The 27061-nt window shown below is 34.5% G+C and overlaps 1 protein-coding gene across 1 annotated transcript in view; it reads right to left on the bottom strand.

Annotated features, from left to right (window-relative positions):
• LOC102688851 (glucosidase 2 subunit beta-like) overlaps positions 1–27061 on the bottom strand; it is a 220000-nt gene that overhangs the window by 74920 nt on the left and 118019 nt on the right. Inside the window, exon 11 of the mRNA XM_015345445.2 lies at positions 5353–5422. Coding sequence (XP_015200931.2) covers positions 5353–5422 — 70 coding nt within the window. The remainder of the gene's footprint in view (positions 1–5352; positions 5423–27061) is intronic.

The following is a 27061-nucleotide window of genomic DNA, read 5'->3' as shown; positions in this document are numbered from 1 at the left end:
AAGTGAAATTAAAGTAGGCAGGGCTGTTAAAGTTTTGATGGTTTTGAACAAAAACTAGTTAAAATTTTAACTGACCCCATAATGGAGCTGATAAGTTATTAAAAGGCCTTCGTTTTTGTTTGAAATATAAAACGCTTTAATCGGTTCCTCATGCATAAAAAGAGGCCTCTGAGGCAAGACACTATCCAAGCAGCTTCATCGTGGTAATGAATGCAGTATGAGTTTTGATTATATATACTGTACATGCTCTATTCCTTCAGTTTTCACAATTTTATTAATTTTACATATTGCAGTTTATTAAGAAAAACCACAATACACATTTTTTAGATGGTTCTTATTTCCTTTTTTCTGCTTGTATGTAAATGCACGAAGATTTACTACTGACCATATAACAATATCCTGACAACAAAGTTTAGTCAGTCCTTTAAGTTACAAAGGTGGAACACAAATCATAGGAATGGTCATACAGCATTTCCAGTCAATGAAAGAGCCTTGTAGTTTGTCAAGCACATGTTTCAGTCCTGCTTTTGAGCAACTCCATGGTCACAGTCAATATACTGTAGTCATCAAAGGCTTTAATTTTTAAGCTCATATATGAACATCCTAAAGAAACTTTGTCTGTGTTGTGGTAGTGGTCAGTGTTGAAAATAAAGAGGATTCCTGTGACAAAAAGAACATGGAACGATAATCATAGCAGATGTCCTCCACAGAAATGACAAGATTGGCATAATTCCCTCTGAAAGAGTATGTTCAGATGCGTCTTGTGATAGAGATGAGCTAATCCACCTTCGATAAGAATTCAATAAAGTGTCAGTACCTTCCATTTGAGTTTCACATACAGTACATAGGTAGATATCCACCAAAAAATATATGTAACTTTTCAAGTAATGACTCAGTCATTAAAAAAAAATATTGTTTCATTTATCAGAATAAACCCCAAAACAAGCCTTGCAAGTCAGAAATGTATGAAAAAGAATGCTCTTAAATTGCTTTTTTGAAAAACTATTACCTTTACATTAAATTTACCACTTTGTATTTTTTCCCCACTATCACGCCCCCAAAAATGTATACACAATATTATAAATCTTCATTAAATTGCATGAAATGTGTGATTTGTGATGTGCCAAACTGCAGCAATCTGTACTTCAATCCAACCCTTCACATGAAAGCAATTGCAAATCACAAACCTGGATCTATAATTTTGAAAGAAAAAGCTCAGAATATTTGCTCTTTTCCAGGAATTTCAGCTTGAAGAAGACAGCTGCATTTAAATGAAAAGCATAGCAAACTGCCAGATGTCCGCATTTACAGCAAGCTGCCTGTACAGTGTAGTTTTTACAGCTTTGAAAAAAAGACTAAACCTTGCAGTATCAGTCTTTACTGAGTACAATATAGACAACCAAAGAAGATAGCATTAGGTTTGTTTCTGAATTCATTATATATATATATTGTTTGCCAAATCAAATCATCTTTGCCTTATCAATAGAGCTAAATTGGTGTGATGCATGATATTGTATGATCCTAAACTTCACATCTGACTCAACAATTCTATTATAATACTTCTATTTGGGTTCCCTTTGTGATATTTCTGACCATGTGTTAACTGCAATGCAAATAAATGGTGAGAGATATGTGTGGTGCAATTCCTCTTGTTTTATGTGATACCATGCCCGTAATGTGCCACAAACACTCCAATTTATGCTTGCAGGTAAGAATGACACAGATTCAAAAAATGAGACATGGCCATGCTGGCCCTGTCATTGATATTAGGGAATGTTTTCAAGAACTGTAGTACCAAATGTTTCATGTAGAAAGGTGTTGATGGATCACAAAGTCCATCCAAAGTCTGCAACAAGTCTTTTTTTTTTGCAGTGCCAAAACATACTTCTCACTGGTATAATCAGTTTTAACAACAATCACTATTACTGAATGACAGCTGTTCCTTTATGTTGGTGGATACCAACATATCAAAATAATATTTTTAATTCTTTTTATTCTCTTGAAAATATATATAACAAAACTCTACATTCTTATAACGATGTGACAAATATTGTTACCACTAAAATGAAATCTACAGATGTAGATTTCTTAACATTTTAATAGACACAGTTCAAGTAATGCAAAGTTATCTTCTCCACGTACTCTGCTCTGCAAATTGGTCTTCACCCTAGCCTCCCCTTCAGGCTGCTAATAAGAAATCCCACCTTCAAAAGACTGTTGCTTTGGCAGGTGAATTAATGCCTACTGTGCACTTTTGATAATGCATCAATATTTTCACCATAGCTTTTCCACAAAGGTGGAAAAGAGAGTGAATTCACTTGCAGTGTCACCCTTTCCCCTATATGATTAATTTAAGAAATCATGCGACCTTTCCTCCTTACTCAGTCTGCAACCTCCTTATTACCTACTGTAATGAACAGTTTGTTAGCCTCCAGGCTAGAATGCCACAATCCAATCCTCAGTTACAACTCCCCATATCAATGTAACATAAAGGCACTGATTTATAATGACAGGCTCTTAAAGCTTCACTGTAAATCTCTTTTCTTTAGCACAAAATGGTGATTTTACTTTTTTGTTCGAAATTGTTATTCGTATGTTGCAGGTCATTAATCACCTGAGGCATTTTTCTGAAGTAATTTCACTAACCAATTACTGCTAGTACTGAGCAAATGTCTGGGTTTGTATCTGGGTGAAGTACATAATGTAAATTACCATATCCAAAACTGAAAGGAAAGCAGAAGGAAAGTTATAAAAAAAATACAGTTTTGTATTTTAAATGTAAAGTAAAAAATGGTTTGACACCAATGACCTTAAGATTTCTGAGTTCAGTGTGAGGACCATTGACTTCTTTGAAGTATTGAAGGACACACAAGTACTGATTTAGCACAGTAAGTGTTTTTTGTTTTTATCTTGCATACTTAAAATAAATAAATCTGTGTTATGTTTTATTATGCATTACCTTTTCCAGACCACTTTTTTTCTTTTCAAGTTTTAACTATAGTGCAGATTGCTGTAAAAGCTGTATTTTCCACCTGTCCACATGTGCTAACTGCTCAGTAATCTGAGTAAAAAAAGATACACAGAAACCCATTTCCACTGTACTTACAGTCTAATCTAAGTCTCATACTAGTTTCCATACTAGTTAAGGTAATGTCTGAAATATATTTCAAACTAGGAGTCTCTTGTTACAACATACTGTACAGGCCCTAAAAAACCTGTTAAAAACTTCCAAACCAGTCACACCGCACCTGACTGGAAGTGGCCTCTCTTCAGAGTAAAAAGGAACATTTACAGTAAAAACAAGTCATGTTATTTGGACTCAGAAGTTTAATGTAGAGCTTACAGATACTGGAAAGCAACCATTATGAATACAGCAGTTCAGTTACAGAAATCATTTGACGCATTTGTGGCCACGAGCACATTTTCATAAGAATAGTTACGAATGTGAGGGCCATTCCACCCATCTAGCCCATTTCATACATCACAATTTGAAGCTGCTACTAAAAATGCGAACAATGTAATCTCACAAAAATATCATAATGATTTCACTCATATCAGACAAAATAAACAGCAGATGTACAGTATTAGGACAACCCAAGGCCTTACTTGAAGAAAGTACAAAAATTAACATGTAATCAAACACGTATTGTATTAGTGAGTTGCTATGTAGTGAAGTAGACTGGTTCTACTGTAGCAGCCAACCAGGCCTCTTCCACCTGACTGTCAGGCCAGTTGCCACGGAAACACAATCAGACAGGAAGCTTGCTTCACCTGTAAGTTATCACCCTTCCCTGTCTCCTGATAATGGCTTCCAGGTCTTTATTTGTGTCTCCACTGTATCTCTCTGACTTTGAACTGTGCTTGTTTCCCGACTATGATTTCTGATTTTGCTTTGTCTGTTTGCTATGCCTACCTGCTGCTCACCATCTACCTATACCTACTCTAGGGTTCCTCTTTTGCAGTTCAACCTTCAGTAGAGGTCATTACAAACTTCTTCAAGTTGTAGTAAAAATAACCATAAAATAATAATAATAAGTAATTTAAATGCAGTCAATAATACAACATGAAATGTGAAAGTCGTGAGAATGACAGCAGTTGAGTCATAATTGGGGCAACAAATTGATTTTGATTACCTTACACAGTACAAGATCTTTCCAATGTCCAAACCTAAGGGAATCGTTCATTTAAAATTTCAAGTAAGACATAACTATACATTCTCATGGCATTTGATTATTCATATTTTTGGTTAGGTAATGTTTAAGTACTATTAAAATGTAAGTATCAGACATAGTAAATTGGAATGTATGCTTTAGCACTGATCTTGTATGTAAAATTTGAGTGGAGTTCATATTTTAATGCACTAGGATGTATTTGTGTTTGAGCCCAGTGTCCTAACAAACCTTAATTTTCCTCTGGAAACAAAGGTTTAATGGAACAAAAGAAACAACCTTGTTAAAGTATTGCAAACTTTAGCCCAAGCTTATAAGAGGGATTTTGAGATATATACATTATAAACTACTTTATCATAGTAATAATGAACAAAGTATATCACCCAGGCATTTTAAAATTCAGCACCTACAACAGAGGGATGTAGCATCACGTCCCAATAAAGTTGCATTTCTGACTTAGAGAGCATGGTGTCAAATAATTAAAATGCAACCAAACCATTAGACACAACACAAAAGTGCCTTTTTTCCCTTGAAAACAAAAACAAAATAACAAACATATAAAACTATTTTTCAGCCACCATCAAATTGGCTAGAGTGATCATCTCTCTGCTATATTGTATGGTTCTGAGTCAGATGAAGCTCATCAACACATACTGTATGTGAAAGTGTTAGGGTGACAGAAGTCACAGACACCTTCAGGGTTTTCCTTAAACTCACTGCAATTCTACAGAATAGGACTTCCTGCTGTATTATCATTTAATAAAATGTCCTATTGGAAATCACTGAGAAACAAAATTAATCTGCGACTCTTCAAATATACAGTAACTATCAAGAACAATACCCCAGTTCGCTTGACAGTGGATGTTAGTGTGGAAAACTCATATCATTGCTAAGAAACACACCCACTAAGGAATCCAATGTTACTAAAGGTTTTACTGACCAGTAAGTTTAATTCTGAATTAATCTGTTCAATTTCAATTCAGAAAAAGAATTTTTTGAAGGACATGCACTTCACACTTGTTCATTCTATTCAATAATTACTCATTTTCTCATCTGTTTTATCAGGTTTTATTTCAAATGTTTGTTTGTAATTTAATCATTTCTCAGTTTTCTTATTCAAAATCCTGTAAAATAATGTTTTCATCAGGTGAAGGGGTTATATTAGATAATATTAGACTCTCACCTAATTTCCATTTTCACAGTTTCATAAGCATCCTCCACTTTCTTCAAATCTGCATTGGCCTTTTCTGCAGCTATAAACATAAAATAAAAATGTAATTAGGCAAGAATTTCAGAGAAAGAGACATGGTTGGTGTACAGGACTTAGTACATTTTTTGCATTTATATTAAAAATATCAGAACAGCAGAAGTTGATCCAGAAAAGCCAAAACCTATCAATGTAAGAATGGTGGATGTTTGTGATGTTTGAGACACAGACATTAGTCACGACTTTCAAGTCATGATTTTTCATTACATTCTCTGAGAGTATACAGTACGTATTCAGGTTTGCAGGGGAACTGGAGGCTATCCAAATAAGTAATGGGCACAAGGCAGGGTACACCAAGGTGCACACATCAGGAAGGGACCTTTGGAGGTCCCAGGACTATGGGAGTAAACCATAGTGTCCAGATGAATCCCTTGTGAACAAGAGGAGTACTGTACATACAAACTTCACACAGTCAACATAGACAATTCTGGTCCAGAATTGAACCCAGGGCAGCAATGCTAACCACTATACCACTGTGCCAATTAAGAATTACATCATGTGTCTATATCATTGACAAATGTGAGGAAAAGAAACTGTCTGCATGCACAATCGTATTTGGCCTTTTGCTTTTAAAATTCTAAAGAGTGTAGATTCTGACAGCAACATACAGTAGTCAGAGATTTCAGGCATTACACTAAAAATACTCCAATTATATCAGGCTCAAAGAAATTCGAAAAATGTAAATTTCATTTACATTTACAATAATTAAAAAAGAATGAAAAAGATGGGTGTAACTGTCACTGCATGTTTTCTAAAACATTAACCTCTGCACATATACTGTATTAATAAAAATACAACATCTTACATATTTTAAGTGTATACTGTATACAGATAATGTACATGTACAGTAATATTATACATATACAGTATCAATATTCCGATTCAACGAAATGTGTTAAAGACAGCACAAGAATCCAGTAGATAGGTCATCTGAGTGTACTGTAAACGTGCAATCCATGATATTTTTATGTTCAGTAAATAAAAATACTTTTTTGTTTATTTTGAAGTGATTAAAGTTTTTTTTTTATATACAGTATATAAGCATAAACACACACCCACATTTGCAAAAGCAATTAATGTCCTTTGGCTGTGAAAACTGTTTAAAAAAAGATCAGCTGTCTATATTTCCAGTGACCGTGGCAACAACATGGACCCCTCAAGGCTTAATTAGTTATCTGTAATGGGATGCTAAAAGAGAAGACTGTCGTTTTTGGCTACTGAGAAGGGAGAGCAAAAAATAAAGATGTTATCCAACAAAGCAGAAAGAAAATGCATGTTTTTGTATCACCTTTCACAGTTAACTCTCTTAGAAAAGGGAATCCATCGGAACTAGTAATGCTGAATTGCATGTAGAGCACTCATAGTTTCAAAATTTCAGTTCCAAAGATTTTGTTTTTTTACTACAATTAGTGCAATGCTCCATCTAATGCTTAACAAATTGCATGCTAGTTTGAAATCAATTAAATGAACATGTTGTAAACTGTAATTAAGAATATAAGAATGATTAGAAACAAGGGGGGCATTTGGCCCATGTAGCTAGTAGCTAATTGATCCACGGACCTCATCCAGCCATTTCTTAAAGGAAGAACTGTCAAGATTAATTTAATTGCTCCGAACCATGAAATCATGTTCTTTTTAAAATGGGATATTGAGATACCATATTCAGATTCAGTTTGTTTTGATGGCTATAAGATACAGTTCATATGTATGGAACAATTAATCTAATATTCAATAGTATATCAATACATTCCTGTTTTGATCCTATTATTTATGTTAAAATGATATGAGTTTAGGCTTATTTTAACGAGAACTGTTGTTGGTTTATATTTGCACTTATTGTATTTACAAGTCAAGGAAACTTACTATAATAAACTTTACTATGATAACTCATCAATGGAGAGTTCAGTGAACCTCTATGTCACATTCATTTAGGATTGCACAATAAAAAATAAACAATGGAAATGTCAGAAAATGGTTGTACAAAAAAAATAAACAATGGACTGTGCCTCATGCTACCTGTACAATGAAGGGTTAATGTTACTTGTGTCTATTATGGGGATTAAACATGAATCACAGTATCTGAAATTCAATTGTGTGTGCTCCCGTAAGTCTATAGGATTATAGTGTTTCTTCAGATGTTGCTGATGGCAGGTTCTGTTGCAAAACATTTACCAGAGCTGAAATATCAGCACGACTGTGTGGGAGTCTACAGCCACACAGGCTCAGCTGCATACCAATTAGCATGTTCATTGCATGTGGTCTCAGCTGGTTCCCAGCCTGCCATAAAGAGACATCCCTTACAGATGCATTCTGAGCAGAGCTGTACCCATGGCTGCAATTTTTCACAGTAATAGTTATTTGTAATGGTCTAGTTTCTACCCCCACCCTTGCCAGAATGCCACCAATATAAGGAGAGTGCTTCACATTCGTCTGACCTGTGACATCAGCTGAAATTCAGCCGGCATTCCCTTGAGAAGAGAAAGGGAACTGTGACAGCCTGCAATATGGCAGGCCAGCAAGTCAATATTATTTTTTACACAGTACACATAGCTAATATAAATTACAAGGTGAAGCTATTTGGTTTCCTAATATATAAAGGAATCCACAAAGTGTTAGATGGAAAAAAGAACTCATCTCAAGATCAGAAGACCTCCTATAAGCTTACCATCATTGTATTTAGAAAATCAAGACCCTCATTTCATCATTAGTTTTCAACGCATTTGATACCTAAATAATTTGTAGAATAAGTAATCTCATGTAGAGTACTAATTAAAAACACAATGTACAGTATAAAATGATGCTTATACTATACAATATATTGCATACGAATATTTTACCATTTTAAAATAAATCGCCTTTAACGACCCACTGTAGGTCTAGCTGTTAGCTGTGGAATAGTAATCTGCATTACTGAAGTCAGCTTCAGAAGAATGCAGATTACAATTCAACAATTTATAGCTAAACCTTTTCTATTTACTTTCTGTTTGGAGTTATTTGTGTAAAACAAAATTTCACCAAAGTGTCTTTAACACGTCACAAACTGTGTAACATGCCCAATTTAATGTGTTATAACACTGCAAACATTGCTTTATAGCTCAGTATTTTTCAGAGCATAATGAAACAAAATATAGGGTGAGAGATGTGATAATGAGATGGTTAAGGTAAAATGTTAAATGAATTATTAAAAAACGCTGCAGTTCTGTCAAATTATTGCTTCTCTTCATTTAAAAACAAGAAGTTATTATTTTTTGTGAACAATAATAAAGTCTCTAATAATAAAGATAGAACACTATACTGTATGTAGTGTGCTAGAATTACCTCAGCGTCAGTAGAAAATAAGATATGCCCTCAAAAGATATAATGTTTCAGAAGTAGTGTTGATAGATATTTCAGGATTATTTCACATAATCAGACTGCAATTAAAGGTGTATTTCTAAAAAGTTGTCTTAAAGTGAAATGTAGGTCAATACAAATAATTAGGATAGAAAAGGTCTAATCAAAGAAAGGGAGTGCAAGATGTCCTTAATTGCAAGAGGCAATTCTCTTGTCTTCTGTAAAAAAGGTTTTACAAAATGTAACTTAAGCATAAGGTAAGCTTAGAAAGTCAAGGATGAGGAGATACTAAACAGTCTTGGGATCTTCACCATGCCACTCCAGTTCAGTTTTAAGTCATTCATCCGGACTAATTATTTTCCTACCTGGACATAATAAGCTTAATTTAATTGTTTTGGGTTCTGAGGCAGTCCTTGAGGCCTGCAGCCTTTCTGTATTACAAGTATCTCTAAGTGATCAATTCCTATACATTCTTTCCCTTTTCCCTGTTACAGTACGTAAGGGGAACAGACACACATTACTAACATATTACCAACTTCTGCTTTTGTTAGGACTTACACTGCTGCTAATTACAGTGTGAACATTTCAAACAAGAATAGTGCATGATAAAAAGAAAGCATTGTATAACTACTGAGCATATGCATCACAATTTTGTTTCTTTAAGTAAAAAATCTGCTGTGCTCAGAGAACACCATTTTGTTGTTTCTAACTCCTGCCACTCCAATGAAACCAGCATCTGGTCTGATAGACCAACATCTGTATAAACATTTTGACTGATTTAAGATCTGTTAAGGAGTTTGATCTTCTGCTGTTCAAAGTGAGGCTAATTTTATTCTTTGTGACAATATTACAGTATGTTTTACCTGTTTAATAATCTTCTTATTCTAGGAAATTATACATTTTTTCAAATGTTGACATTTAAAATAATACACAAGATAAACTTCATAATCTTTACTTGATCTCGCAAAGATGAAAAAGGTTTCAGTAAAGATCCCTCAGTCCATTTTCAGTACCTGCTTTATACAGGGGAACTGAAGTCCAGTCTAGTAGGGACAAAGCACAATTCTGGATTCACCCTTGAAAGGATTTCAGTTTATTGCAGGATATACACTTACAGTATGCACACTAAGGGTAAAGTTATATTCTAACAAATAGTGTTATTTTTAATTAATTTGTGAATTTCTCTGTATTGAATAAAGCATACAAGGTCTGAAAATGTTATTAAGGCAGATGAATAAAAAATAAACAAGGAATTAAATTAAATGCAATGTCAAAATGGAGAAAACATCAGTTGTATCTTTTCGAATTTTTCAGAAAAAGAGTTTTCAGAAAAAAAACAATTGGAGAACCAAAAGGGAAACAAAAAAAAGGTTAAGAAGGTTTACAACAGTCACAGAATGTGTGAAATTAATTTGTTTTTAGCTGAGAAATTACAGCTACACAAGGTCTTTGAAATAAGACACTGGTCTCTGAATATAAGAAAGGTGACAACAAAGTGAAGGTCTTTAATTCCAACAGTTCATTTGGTTCCTGTTAGCTACATTCTTGAGGGTTTCATCCAGACGTTTCTCTAAAGAAGCCAGAGTGTCAGGTACATGGTTTGTTCCAGACTCCCATAACACTGTAAATAATGCCTCCTGACCTAAACACACTTCTCTGTATTTACTGCATGTATCATCTTTTTCATGTTTCACTGCTGGCTTTAAAGAAGTCAAAGAGTATGCCTTTTCAAATCACTGAATTTCTTCAGAGCCAATATTTACACTCCTTGAGATTCTGAATACTTAAATCAGATGCCCCCATAGTGTTGCCTATTAAAATACTTACAGTATTGGTAAAGTACCCTCATAGTTGGCAGAACTTAAATTTACATCGGGAAACCCTGATAGATTTTTAGTCCATTGCTTCATTCACTCAGTCACAACCACATACAGTACAGTATATAAAACATCTGATGCCCCCCCCGCCCACCCAAATTATGTGTACAGTACAGTAGTTCACATTCACAGTTGTGACATTAGGAGTGTCAGGCTCTACTGATAGAGTTATCCAGGCTCTAAAAATCAAAAGTAAAGTTATTCTCATAAACAATACTTAAATCATACTCGAGAAAGAATAAAAGGTATTTTCTGGTGTAGCAGCAAAGCTGGGATTATGCATCGAATTGAGTATTTGGAAAGCCTTCTCTCAGATTCACAGCCAAAACATTGTGTTTTCTCTCTTCTCTTTTCAGCATGGAATAAACCTTGTACTTCTTCCTTTGCAGACTACGCCTGCTGATGCAGCTACCCACCTGAACTACTTCATGAAATTATATACTGTATGTTTGAATCTGTGAGTGCCCAACAGTTTGTTCTGAACAATTCCTAGTAGACAAAGACACTTTCTGAATTTACTGCAGCAATTTCTAATTGCTTGAATTTAAACCACCAAATCAATTACAGTGGTCACAAAATTAAACAAAAAAAGTCTTTTCTGAAAGTATCCAGGGTGTAAAATTCAGAAAAATAAAACAACAAGGTCTTATTATAGCTAGCATGATATTTATCAAATCAAGAAATATACTGTATCAAATAAATTGAGCTCACAACTGCCATTTAAACCTGGAAGTACTCTATGAAGCATCTGTCTCACATGGTTTGAGAGTCATAAACCTTTGAAAAAGTGCTGACTGTGCCTCACTGATTCACTGACTAAATCATCCTTTATGGGTTCCCCTTCATAGAATGCTTAATTATGTTCCAAGGACATTTGCATTTCAGTGAGGTCAATGAAAAATGGAACAGTCCATTGACATGTAAAACAACTACAAAAATGATTTTGCTAGTAAAGTCTTTTGTGCTTAACATTTTAAAATGAATTTAGGAAAGCACAAAACATAACCTTAATTAAATTCTACTAATATAAGATTCTGATGTGAAACTACAGTACCAGGTGATTGTCATTTTTTTTCTTTACTCACACTCTTCAATGCTATATCATTATAGCAGATTTTTTTTTGCAAAAAAGATCTATGGATCATGGCTACACTCTTGTCAATGAATACCTAATAAACACATTACAGTATATATTTTGCATAATTATTCAAATGTACATACAGTAAATAAACATACAATGGACAGATATCAGCAAACAATTTCCAGATTGTTCAAAGACCATTTCTGCCCTTTTACTTCACTAATAGAATGCGCATTTTTGCATTCAATTGTATTGAAATTGTTATATGTATATAGAAACAATCAAGGCAAAACTGACAGGTGAAAATGCTGTTCATATTAACTGGTCCATAGGTCGAGAAGATCTTTATTTGCATTATGCATTGAGAAATAGTTTTGCTACTGAAATGTTTGCCTTGAATTTTTGGAAAGAATTTCTGCAAAAGCTACTCTCTTTGGAGCTAAAGAGTACCCGACAGTTCATTGGGAGATTTTTGCACCTACTGTATACTGTTAGGAGACTACAGGTTTCATCCCCAATTCATTATTTGCTGTTTATCTATCAGATTGCCAGCACTGCATACAGTTCAGACATCTTTCATTGGCATATTTAGACTCAAAATATGGAGTCTATCTAACAGTCTAACAGTGCATTTCCTTCCAATATTTCACACCATTGGTTTATACAATAGCAGCTCCCATTGTGTAATTCATCTAAATCTTTATTTTTCCATCTAACCCGTGCTGTACTGCAGTTCTGAGATTTCACTCCTCCACAGTTTGTTTAACTTAGATTTAACTTTCTCTTTTGAGAACCAAAGACAAAACATTAATTAGACAGCATGTGTTCCACATATGAACCTTATTATTGGCATTAAAAAGGTCTGATATGAGAAATATTTGCGGTCATTCATACATGTACTGTATGTAGTAATATCAGGCTCATACAGTGTACTGTACTGTAGTTCTTCCATCCTTTCACACACCATAATGTGCCAATACAAGTAATGTCATCAGCTTTCTGTAAATCTGGTCTTCTTAATTGCATTCTGTCAACAGGTTATAGAGCTACTGTAGGTCACAGGCAGATTTTTCATAAGTAATTAGTCTTGACCTATCACATTCAATACTTTGAGTATGCTTTTTTCATCCATTACCCTGACCTGCACACAGACAACACACCTACTTAGTATAACAGGCATTTATTCATACAGGTAGGTGATGCTCGTCACAATGTGCTGCAAAACTGAAAACTGAAAAAAAAATTAAATACTAGAGCTCAGAACATAACAAAACAATCAAGCATTTCTGTTTCCATTGCATTTATATATAGTTTAATTAATTTCCTTTCCACACATTTCAGCACTCATGCTCAAGTGAGTTAAGGAAGGTTTAATTTACAAGTGAAGAAAAAACTCTTCTCTGCTGAATAATGTGATAACAGAAATTAAAAATGAATTTTGCTAGCACTGTACTGTATATATCCATGTATATATGCATTAATATGTATTGTAACACACCAGGGGATGAGTAAATCTGCAGGTGTCATCAATAGACAGCTCTTGAAGAAAACAGCATTTTTATTTATTTTATTTAACAACACACTCAATCTGGCTGCTTATATGTACGAATACATAATGTAATAATATTCCTAACAAATACTTAATTAAAATATAATTGATGTAAATAGAAAAGTCAAATATTTTTATTAACTAACCTTTTGTTTAAAATTAATAATATGATTGATACAACAATAAATATGTTTAAGTACAGTAATGACTAGTAATTATAATCCTAACCTCTAAGATTCCTTGTACTGTATATGTACCTCATATCTTGTTTCTTTTAAGCTATTGGTAGTTATGCTTTTAGCTGGGATGTTACTGTATATTGTTCCCTGTTTCCCTATGATTTTATTCTTATAGTCTGTAGGAACAAAAACATTACTTTTATTTAAACGTAATTAAAAGATAACATTAAAAGTCTGCCCTCTCATTCAAATATAAAGCAGAGAAACTGAACTTAAAAAGGTTGTGTATCTTAAAGGATAAAGTTTATTAAAGAGTTCAAAGTTAATTTTACTCCAGAATTTTATCTTACATAACCAGTATCTTAAATGGAAAACATAACTGTCACTTTGTAAATTAAACTATTCTAATTCATGATATAAAGTAAAGAAACTATGTTTATACTGAATTTCCTTACTTTTAAATGTATAATAGATAAATTGGATTTATGAGTGCTCAGTATTTTTTTTTATTGTTTCTTAGCGCAATCCCATATTTTACTGTAGATTGTTATAATCACTTCAATACAAAAAGAACCAATGCAGACAATGGTTCAAACACCACTGCCAGAAAAGACAGAATATTAGAAGGTGACATGAACCAACCATTCTTCTTATTCAGTGGCCCAATTCCTGGCTTCCACACTGGATGATCGTTTTCAAATTGTATGCTGAGCCTGTGACAGTAAATCCACTGGAATCAAAAACTTCCTAGGAAGGCCATCCAGTAGATGCTGTAGATCTGCAAACCAGCACCCATGGGATTAAAGTGGGGCAAGAGGTAGGATATTTCCTAATCTCCTGTGATATTTTTCTGGAAGCCTAAAACGAGGAAGTGAGAAGATAAGGTATATATGCAAACGCATGTCTGATTGGGAGTCAGAAAAGTAACTCCCAATAAAGAGCAAAAAAAAACGTGCATCAATGGGCAATGATTGGATTCTTGTGATGCAAAAAGATCTAAATCTACCATCCCAAATCCAGCCCACCACTTGAATATGCCATTCTAAGATGAGCAGACCACCTCCTGACCAAACACATTGATACCAGTGCAATGTTAGAAGGAACATTCTGATGTGCAGATACTGCCAATGCCCTCAGCAAAAATGCATGCTTCTTTGATTTGACACTTTCAATGTCACAATTTTCAATACACAACCGAGGGAATACTGAGGAAGAGATTAGTCGGATCCCTTTACCACTGGAGAGCTTCCCAATGATACTGATACATTGGTTGGTGGCCACTCTTCAAAGTGAAAGAGAAATTAATTGCTTTATTCTGATATGCCTTTTTATTATTTTGCATGGCTTAAAGTAATAATTCTGTTAATCTCTTTTCTAAATGTATTGTATTAAGATTGCTAATTACTATACAGTAGCTGGCACCGTAGTTAGCATTGCGCCATGCAGGGCTGTGGCCCTGGGTTCAATTCTTGAGATGCTATGTGTGTAGAGTTTGTATGTCCTCCCTGTGTTTGCATAGGTTTCCTCCAGTTGCTCCGGTTTCCTCCCAAAACCAAAGACTTGCTGGTAAAGGGGGAGATCAAACCAAAATTACAACGAAAATCAGCTGGAAATTTGTAAAAATTTCAGGTTTGTGGAAGTGTGGATAAATGGCTAGGGCAACCTCTAGAATATATTCATGACATTGAAAAAGAGTTTAATTTTTTTTGCTTTCCTTAAACCAATCTGTGTCACAGTAACACACATTATGTGCTGTCAGTGCGGGGATGTACAGGATAAAGACTGCTATGTGACAAAGTTATTTAAGTCATTTATGAGGTTCACAGAAATTGAGTTCTAAATAACTTAACACAAGTCAAATGTAAATTATAAACATTTTGCTTGACAGTATACCTAAAGGGTATGTTTCTTTCCTAGCATGTCAGTGATTGTTTAATTACTGTCTTTGCAGTAGATGAGGGGAACATTACCCGTATACTACAATTTGCAGCTAGTAGCATTTCCACTAACCAAGTGGAAAGAACTTTACAGGTTAGTGGTTAGAAAGAGGACCACAGGGGACAGTGAAATCAAAACATCTGTAAAAAATTCCAAAAGACCAGGCTAATCTTAAAAATACCATGCCCCTAGGAAAAAGAGAATTGGAGTGTGTGCACTCTAAAGATGTCACAGAAAACCCTGTGGTCACTACACTTTTTTCCGATAAGCACAGATACTGTACATACAGTATATTGGGCACCTCTGACTGACCATTTGATTTGCATTGTGCACTTAAGGCTACCAGAAATTCCTGGGCAAATCTCAAGTCTGCATTATTCAGGTCATTTTTCCTAGTTCCTCATTCCCTTTAGGCTAACATGTTTCACAAAGGGAAATGTTAAGCCAAATCCGATTTCCACAAATCTTTTTAATTGTGGTTGTTTACATGTTATCATAGTTCTCAGGAAAATTAATAATAATGTGCAGAACTGCTAAGCATGTATTATTGACATACAACCAAAAATGAGAAACATTCAGGATAGAATTTGCCTCAGATCAGAGAAAAAGACAACAGTTCTGCTAATTTTGTTAGACATAAAAACAGTTTTTAGACAATAAAAGCTGTTTTCAAAATTCAACATAAAATAAGTGATATTAAAATTTCAGATCTTAATATTACTCATTCAATCTGTTTGTAAACTTGCAGTATAATAATGTACATAATTAACAGAAAAGAACATGAATTGGAATACCAGTAGATATAAAAAGTACTGTGAGCAGATTTATATTTAGTGAGTAAAGAATAAATTATTACACTCTTCTTTATTTTAGAAGCAGCAGTATGAGAAATGTATACCGTATTAAAGTCTTAAATGCCAAGGAAGAAGGTTAAGTCTAGTGAACTACTGTTTTCAAGTTAAAATTATGATGGATATTTTTTTATCCCATATACATATAAATTAAATGAAATATACAAATCTTTAAAAAAAATGAACCACCAGAATGATTGCAACTAAAAGCATCTTGTACAGTATGTTAGCTAATTATTCTAAAGAAAGGAAAGAAAGCAGATGCTTGCAATGTGTACTAAAGAGGAATCAGGGCAGCAGGTGTCTACTATAGGATGCTTGCTAGCTAAATAATACAACTCAATAATACGTCTCAATATGCAAGGAAACAAATACATCTGAAAAAAAAATCCATTGATATGTGAAACGTATGCTGATGGTAATTATTTAGACATCTGTCTCCTAATTACCAGAGAAGTTGACAGGTGCTGAAACATTTTTTGTTGTTGCTCTGGCCCACAGATTTGAATTATTGAGCTCTTGACGAAAAGGAGAAAAAAGGGTAAATAAACATAAATAACGAACATCAACAGAAAAGTGTATCACAGTGGGATTAATTTTCAAGTAGTAAGTCAGTGGCCCTTTTTGAGGACTTCTCATACTGTATGTGTGTCCTTTTTTAAAAAGAAGCCACCCAAAAGAGAACTGTATTTCAAGTGAATACAATTAGTACCCTGATCCCTACAAAGGTTTGGTTCAACAAATTACATTATTTTTTTAGATTGAAGTGCAAAGGTATTATTCTTTCTACAAACAGAAACTTGATCTTTTATACTAAAACAGCTCTTCAAAGTACAATTCATGTTTTGTTGACAGAAACATTACACTATTTTAATCATGTGTACTATTTGACTAGTCAGTGTACTGTTTAATTTGGTAAAAATCGCAATGTGACCTACTCAATGTAGCTCTTACTGTTTTCTTAATAATTAACCCTTTTAAACAAAAGAGGTGTCGAATTCTAACAGAAAATATATATACAGAACTGTATCTGCATACTGTATATTACTTCCAAGCAAAACAGATGTAAATTCAAGACAAAAGAAGGTAAAATAGTATATGCCTAGACAAATTCGAATAAAATGTCTTCCATACAGGAAAGCCTTTTATCTTCTGTCCTATACAGAAGCAATCATCTTTAATGCACTGTTGTGAGCCAGGTTTCTTTTATATCACATTGCATTTCCAGAGGTAAGATGGAAAAAAAAAGATTTCTAATGGACCTAAAGCTTTGTACTTTCCACCCACCCGCTCCCTCTTCAGGATTCGCACCTTTGAATCCTCCAAAGAGCTACTTTTCAGATTAAATTCTTTACCAGTCTGCGCATGCTCTTTTCATCTTCTGACTCTCTGATTGCAGCTCACAGGCTCCATTAAACTAAATCAAATCAAAGAAAGAGGGTTAAAAAAATACAGAAAGAAAATACAGAAGTCCAGGGGAAAATTTTGACTTCCTCTGGGGGAAAAGAGCGATGCAAAAATCAATCAAACGAATCAAGGCATTTGACAAATAAATTATTCATAGAAATTTAATTAACCTATTCCCTAGCCCAACTAAGTACAGCCCCTCTGAAAACACAAATTATGTATCAAGTTGTTAGTCATAGTAGTACGAAATGAATGCTGATCATGGAGGGCTTAGATTGTTTATTTAGACATTAATAAGCACTTCTTCTTTAGAATCTCGGAAAATTGAATGTGATTCCTCACATTCTTTATTAATTAACAATCTGAGAATGAAGGCAAGAGAAAAAATAGACCCATTATGGTAGGATAGCAAAAGGTACAGGGACATTGGCTTGTGGCTGTTTAAAACTTCACCCTAAAATCTTAGCATGCCACATCACCATGGATGTCAGAACTGGACTGATAAAAAAAAAATGTTTAAAACGTCACCCTGACAACTTTGACTGCCACATCACTATGGATGTCAGGACGCCACTGAAACAAAAAACAAAAACATGCAGTACCAAAAGCAGTCAAAATACAATATTTAACACCTCTGAGGATAAACTTGTAAGATACCAGTTAAGGTACTGTATTGACCTAAATGCAATGAAGATTTAGTTATGATTAAAAGTTATGATTAAAAGAGGTCAATGTGTAAGTTTAGATGGGTGTAGTCTACATTTCATGTTCCAAACCATTAGTGCATTTATGACAGCCTCTTTTAAGCTGTGTGGAAAACTATGGCTGTGATAGTGCAACACCTGTCCTATCTACACTGGAAGCATTCTTAATGCATCAGTAGTGCTGCAAACTGCAAGGCTTCATGTTCTGTTCCTTTTTTTCATTATACCAGAAGTCTGTTTTCAAGGTATCCATGCATAGTGAAACAAATAAGGATTTTTCTTGCAGAAATGTATGGAGTCGAGAATATAAAAAAGCGTCTTTAAAATTAGTTTTGAACTCTAATGTGTTAAGATTAAATGTTAAATTTTTCATGTCACAAGGAGGTTTGCTGACAGATTCTGGAGCACAGGCAGTCTTAATTGGAGAGGGATCAGAGCTCTGCTACAAAGTACAGGTTATAGACACATGGACTTCCATGCCGGAAAATGTGATTAGTTTCTTTCTGGTTTCAATAAAGAAAAGTGAAAGCTACCATCAGCAATCTCTCTCTCTGGGGATTCAGTTTGGGCCTTTGGGAAGCAGGTGAGAGTACCCTGGTGTATGGAGTGATTTCAGCTGGTGGCTAAGAAATCCCAAAGGACCCTACGTTTGAAAAAGCTGTCAGGCATGTTCATGTTCGTTATAAGGGTTGAAAGCTAACTTATATCAACAAGGATAGAGCAATCAGGGGTTTCTTTAATTATTAGGAGGTGAAACAGTTATATTAACCACCTGCGATGCTGAAAAGTAGCAAAAACTAAATGGATGATTGGATGTTTCATATTCAAGCTACCCAGAGGCAGGATCTTCCACAATATATGCAATCACTGTAATGAGCTTTCTCCATAGCCTAATAGATAAAAAATGAAAAGACGTAACAAAAAAACAATTACAGATTGGGTTTATGGTGGCTCAATCACATAGAGCAGTGAAGTCTTAACTGTTTCTTTTTCAATTCAATTCAACAGGCTGATAGAGTCATTGGAAAGGATATGGAACCCAAAAGATTGTATTTGGGCATTAAGTAAGACTGTTGAAGATTTTTTTACCTAATCAGTAGAATAACATTTTACATAGTCCTAGTCATAATAGCTTTATCTTTGTTTAACTCTGTGTCTCAACTTTTATTCCAATAATAATTCAAAGTTCTCAATTGATATTATATAAAGAATTAACTAGGAGTGGTCTCAGATATATTAAAAGTGAATGTTTTTCTGTTTGCTTATATTTTTGAAACTGTCAGGTTTCAATATGAATTTTCCTTTGGTAAACTATCAAGTACTTATAACACAGGAATTTAAATCATCTGAATGTCGAACATTCAATGTAATTAGCCTGTTTTCCATCTTTAAAGAAACCTCTGATCTTACAATAAAGAACAGCAGGTTATAGTTATAGGATTTGTATAAAAAATTCTGCATACAGCACAGTCGGAAAATGTCACCAGTGGAAAAAGATACATAATCTCTTGGGACCTGATGTACTAAGGTTATGAGATGTAGTAAAAGTGAAAAGCTATTTGACATTGCATAGTGCTGAATCACAAATTAGTAATAACCAATAGGAAATAGGAAGATTATCTTAAGGAGATTCTGCTAATTTGGAGTATCCTGAGAATCAAACACCAGTATTCTGTGAGATCTGTATAAACCACTTTGTAAATTATGAACAGAGGTACTAGAAAGTGCTTGAAAGTTTGTTTGAAAAAGAGATGTAAGCCTAACTTTTGAAAGGCACATTTCCAATCAGACAAATCTGGAAGTCATGTACTGTATGTCTGTGCTTGTGAGAGAAAAGCACCTGCACTCACTGCTAGTAGTGATGAGAATGGCAAATAGTACAAGATATGTTTTTCTTAAAAGAAGAGCCTAAGGGAAAAATGGAGGAGCCCTGTAAAAGCAGTGAAGACAGTGTAAAAATAATATGAGAATGTATTTATGTGACTCATATAAGTGAATCTAAATAGTGGAAATTAAGACTTGCACTCCATAATACTCATGATACCATCCCAAAACAAACCTTCTGTTCAAGTATAGCACATACAGCAAAACGCAGCAGGAAGAATTCCTGAAAAAACTAGGGCAAAGAAATACTTCTTAAAAATAAATATTTATGTAGAAAAGAGGGTTCTCATTCAATGCCTTAAATATATATTTAAAGATATATGAAAGATTATATATTATATATAATAGATTATATTCCATTCAATCAAGCCGTATGCTGGACCAAGTACCTGATCAAATATGAGGTATTTAACGGGGTTCTTCAGTGGTTAAGCAGTAAAGGAAATTTCTCAAAAGTGCAGGCTGAGCTTTATGGTTTAGATGTTTCAAGTGTGACCGTTGGTCATGTCACTAGCCCACTATCATCAAGATGCTCCAGAGGTAGTGTGGAGCTGGTATAGCATCACAGGCAAAGGAACAGTCTTAGATTTCAAACAAACAGCAACTTGCTGTTGGCTGCGGACGTGCAGTGACGTCAGCAGATATGCTTTTGCTCGGTAATCACTCTCCTGTGTACTTTATGGTGCTTGCAGTGTAGAAAATTACACAAAGCTTTACAGGTGTATGCGGTCATCTTCTGGAAAGACATGCTTTAAACAATTTTCAATTATAAAATGGTTGGATACATAATTAATCTCCCACCATTTGAAGTTAGGTGTTCAGGGGAATAAGGGGAATCGGTGAGGCAAAAGAAAGTTATGGACAAAGTCAGAGTGTAAAGTTTATAACACCGGCGATGGTCCTGCCTCAGCTCCATTTTTCACAATTCCCCAGATTTATTATTTAAGGTCACACCAAATAAGGTTTATGTACTGTACTTTATAACAGGTGGTGCACATGCATACAGTAGATCCTCCAACATCACACTACCAGGGGTGGGGGACCTGCCTGCCTCAGTAGACAATCACAAATTTGAGGTACACTGAATAGTAATGTTTCTGAAGAGGAACAAATCTCTCTGATGTGAAACACTCTGTAACATCACATAATGGAATCATTCAAAGACTAATGTAGGTTAACAGAAAAGAGATGCTGAAAAGTAATGCTTCTTATCATTCTTGTGCAAACAAAAACACACAGTAAACAGAGGACTTGACTTATGTGGACATGATATCAGATCATTTATAATGTCATTAATTGTAGCATTCTAGAATGCATGATTATCGGGAGCTCAAGGAAAAGTAAAGGAATCACCATGCCAATGCTGTAGCCAAATATAAATTTAATAGATTAAGAATATGTCTACATAATAATAATAATAATAATAATAATAATTAATAATTGCTTACACTTATATAGCACTTTTCTGGACACTCCACTCAAAGCGCTTTACAGGTAATGGGGACTCCCCTCCACCACCACCAATGTGCAGCCCCACCTGGATGATGCGACAGCAGCCATAGTGCGGCAGAACGCTCACCACACATCAGCTATTAGTGGGGAGGAGAGCAGAGTGATGAAGCCAATTCATAGATGGGGATTATTAGGAGGCCATGATTGGTAAAGGCCAATGGGGAAATTTGGCCAGGACGCCGGGGTTACACCCCTACTCTTTTTGAGAAACGCCCTGGAATTTTTAATGACCACAGAGAGTCAGGACCTCGGTTTTACGTCTCATCAGAATGACGGTGCCTGTTTACAGTATAGTGTCCCCGTCACTATACTGGGGCATAAGGACCCACATGGACCGCAGGGTGAGCGCCCCCTGCTGGCCCCACTATTACCTCTTCCATAATAAGCATACAGTATGTCTATGTCTTCACATACACATTTCTGAGGTGTCTTTAAGGCTTGATTATGTGTAACGTCCATAGTTATTTTTGTATCACTGAACACTTGATTTAAAGCATATCCTTTCACGTGTATCTAACGTAGGCATTAACTAAGGAAGAAACTGACAACATGACAAAGTTCTGTATTAAGGAGTACTAGCACAAAAGAGGCAGATGTGTTACAAATACTAGAAAACAGATAAACAAATATGCTGGACCTAAAGCTATTCTAACAATTCTAAACAGATCTCAACCACAGAAGAGTGACAAGATACCAGTCCATCAGAGGGTACACACACAGACACAAACATTCACATACAGTACTGATACCAGAGCAGGTTTCCACAAAACCCAATTAACCTACAGTAGCAGTATGCTTTTTGGACTGAGAGCATTGCTCTTTCAAATTTATAGCAATGTTCCAGATTCTTATACAGTCAGCAAACTAGTCAAGTATCATATGTGAAACTAAAATAGCTAAACTGGAGCACCTAGTAAGCAGCTGAGAAAAACATAAACAATACAGTAAGTATAATAGGGAAATACAGTATGTAACTCAAGAGGTAAACAGAATATCAAGATACATATCCTCAAAGGAGTACTATAGGACTTTCTGTCCTTAACTAAATGGGCTGAGCATTGTGAAACACAAACAACAGGACACAATTGGAAACAATGGGAAATTAGATTTAAAACTGAGTCCAGAAGGCACTTTTCTACAAAAACCCTCACACCTGAAGAAGGCTCCATGGCCAAAATGTTGTGTTTTCTTCTTTTTTTCAGCATGGAATAAACCTATTACTTGTTACTTTTCTACAAAGAAGACTATAGGAATTTGAAACAAGATATCCTGGCTTCTTTCAAAATATGGCTAGATAAACCTTTCTTCTGTTCTCATATCAATATGCCAATGAAATTATTTTTTTTTACTTGCTCAGATGATATACAGTACCTCTGAAACACAGCTCTTTTTCCATGCTTGGGGAAAACACCAATAGTACTTTAACAGAAAGCCTTTTGCTTCAGCAACAAAATGTTTTTCTGAGTCTGATTTGGTTTTTGCCCAAAGCTAAATTGCATTTATGTTCAACACCAACTCATCCTCTTTTATGTCAGCATGTAATATTGAAATAGCCTGTAATGACCAATGAACATTGACCAATCTCATGTGTTTACGCACATTACACTATATCTGATTATTTTAATAGCTGATTAATTATGGCAGTTAATCAAAAAAGCCCCAACGGACATTAATAATAGAAATATAGAGGAAATAAATATTACTGTAGAATTGCATTTCTTTCTCTCCAGTACCTTATCTGTATAAGTTCATTGCTGCTCACATACTCTATAATGGGAGGAGAACAACAAACAGAATATACTGTACAGTAACAAGCCAAAATATATATTTTATATATATGATGTACAAAAACTGCCAAGTCAGAATTAGGAATCAATTAAATGAAGGTGATGATGAAATGAAATAATGAAAAGATCTCTGACCATTTGACGATGTGATGTACAAAGACTTAATTATATCATGTAAAGATGTTCATAAAACAGCACAAACAGCTAAAAAGGAGAAAAAAGCATGAAACAGGTTTCTTTGGAGCTAAAGATAAAACAGATAACTTGAAATGTATATTCTACATTCATTTTTAACCTATAACAACAAAACTCTAGCATGGACACCTATTTAGTAACAAATCTGACATCTAGATCAAATTAGAAGATGGTGTTCAATAGTGTCACTCTTCAAGATCAAAGCCATTCCATACAACGACTGTGAACAGAATTAGAATGAGCAAAGAAAAGGGCTGTGAAGGATAAAAAAACGTAAAGCTCAATTCTCCCAAGCTTAAAAAAAATGATCAATAATATTTTAATATAACATACAGTGTGAAATCAATCAGCCATGGAAATAACTGTACTTTAAAGTATTGTTTGTGCAGGTATAAGCCTAAAATATACTGCATAATTGCAGAAAACACATATACAGTCCACATAAAATAATTTTGTAATAATAACAACAATAAATTGCACTATTTTATACATCATTTTTAATAACCACTTAGTATATGATTTGATAGTAGGGGCAGCAGGAACTAAACTGTATATGAAATGGCATTTCCTATGAATATCTTCAATCCTGAATGACACATTTTATTATTTCAGATTAAAACTGAAAAAAATTAAAACAACAAAAAAAACCAAACTAACCTTAAGATTAGATAAACTACAGGACTGCATGGGCAACAGAACAGAGAAGCTTAATTACTCAAGATCAAATACATTTTGCTATTTGGTATATTGTGAGAGAATTGCCATCCAGCTTAAACTAAATTAAAACTGAGATAAAAATTAAAACATGACATTAAAATATAACAACAACAATGCAAACGTCCTACTTTTGGTCTAGTTATAGATAAATCTAAATAAGCAGTACTGTATATACCAATAAAGAACAGAAAGTTCATGTTTGTATTTTTGTTGTCCAAGTTTCTTTTAAACCAAATGGGTATGTTTACTGCTTTGCACACCTGAATGCCAATGAAAACTAAAAAAAAAAAACTATCAGTGATGTATTTAATAGTGTTGACATTTACAGAAATGGATTTTTAGGAGTGCATTTGTTTGAACATATACTGCAATGACTCTGTAATCCCATTTTAATTAGATAGATGTAGCAAGCATACAAAAATCACAAGCTTTATTCCCTGTGGTGATGCCACACTGGCAAGGAATCAATCACCAAGGCTCTGGTTGCCATGGAAACTGATAGCTCCTGCACCACCATCTAAGTGGTAAATGATTGCTGGTGTAAGTCACTGCACAATGAGCACGGCGAGTTTTATCTCCTTTCCAGTAGCTATGCCAGGGAGTTAATTAAAAGCAGCGAACATGAAATAAATCTAAATCTGCAAAGAAATGAAACGTACAGTACAAATTGAATTCCCATGTTGAGCAAAAATTAATATGCAGTGCAAACCGCGGGGCAGCCTGAGCAAATGGAGGCAAAGGAACCTGGGAGATGTTACATTTGGCATATTTCAGACCACAACATGAGTTTTATCTTCTGCAATTCCCAGTTTTGTGTACATGTTTAACCATGAATGCTGGAGCCCTGTGTACAGCAAATCCACAAGGTCTCTTGTTAAAATATAAATACTCCTCTAAGTACTTGGCACACCACAGCAATAGCTACATACACTATGGACTATGACCATGTAAACCAAATTCTGAAGTTTTCCTTTAATTTCCTTCATTACCTGCTGCTGTGGGCATTGCTTTCTGTGCTAAACTCAAAGGGTTGTGTTCCTTTATAAAAGGAAAATAAAAAAGACATTGGAATTGTCCTTTTCTTATCAAGGAGATTCTGCAGGCTGAGCCCTGGAATTTGTTTAATTCCTTTAAAGATATTCTTTCATCTTTATCAACTGTGATATATTTTGTAGATCCAGATCAAGAATGCACACTACTTTTTGACACATATTTAAACAACATGTCTACATTGTAGAATATACTAAACATAAAAAGCAGGAAATTACTGTCTTCATTATCAAGGAAGATGCTGGCAAACAAAGTGATCTCTGGAATCATGGCATGTGAAAACAAGAAATCTAGCTATAAAGGAAATAAAAAGGTATACATTAAACTTGATGCATGCTATACTATGTTATCAAAGAAACTAAAGAGCCAATCTAGAGATAACAGTATCACTTGTGAATGGAATTTAGAGCAAACAGGAGTCTCTGATACTACTCTCAGTATCTTAAAAGGCACCTCATACAATGCTTGTATCACTCACTGTATTTAATGTTATAACACTACCATTTGTTTATAGGTTAAAGCCTGTGAAAAACTTAATTTAAGAAATGTGTAACTGAATTTAAAATATCTCCATTTTATACTGAGGTATAATAATGATTATATTAGCTTTTAAACTTTTTTTAAAACTTACTAGGGGAAAAAACTTGAGGATATTTTCATGGTCAGCTTACAAAAAAAAGGTTAATGAAAATATGAAGAGTGATAAAATAACTCACTCAACTGACTTGACTGTTACACAGCTTTATATTTATATTTCTTCATGCATTAATGATACTGCATCATGATACTGTATTAAAGACAACTATCAATGAAGTAGAAATATTACAGCTGTGTCTCGGAGTCAAATATTGAGTGTACTGTATATTGACGTTTGAAAAGAATCGGAACGCTACTGATGGTGCTTATGAGCTTTGGAAGCACAAATGTACCAATGCCACCTCCAATTTGATTTTAAACAATATTTAATGCATTCTTCCATAATACTCTCTCAACTAAGTTTGGCGATTGTTGCTTTATGTCTAGGCACATTGCAACAACTTCAGCACCAATAAGAGAGTAATATGGATCAATAGACAATGTCCAACCCTCCCACTCATCAGAGTCATTCATATTCTGGTGCACTGCAAGCTGCACTGTGCTTTACAAGTGTTAGTCCCAATTAGACCAGATTACCTCACTGACATCACTGCCTGCCTGCAGCAGCCTGGGAACTCAAAGGAGTCACTGTTTTACTGAGAGCCAAAAGAGTTCTGAACGTCCTTTCCTCAGTGATTGACCAATTAAAACGTCTTCTAAACAACTACTTGTGCACGACTTTGGGAGCCTTGGGCAGTCTAGTAACATATTCCAGACAAGATCTTGTGATGTGTGGGTCACAGAGCTGAACTTGTGCTTTGTGTGAAGAACGATCCTGGTTGAGCTTCTCAGGAGGCCCATTATGACTTTATTTAACCTTATTTTTCAATCACTTAATTCTATTGAGTTCATAGGTCATTTGAATATTTCAATGAAGTATTGGCTAATATCAAAATTTTCTAGGGATATTTTAACATAAGCTTCC

This window comes from Lepisosteus oculatus, chromosome 1, assembly GCF_040954835.1.
Source record: "Lepisosteus oculatus isolate fLepOcu1 chromosome 1, fLepOcu1.hap2, whole genome shotgun sequence".
In the NCBI taxonomy this organism is placed as follows: domain Eukaryota; kingdom Metazoa; phylum Chordata; class Actinopteri; order Semionotiformes; family Lepisosteidae; genus Lepisosteus; species Lepisosteus oculatus.
Note: the sequence above shows the minus strand (reverse complement) of the source record. Positions and strands in the feature narration are given on the sequence as shown.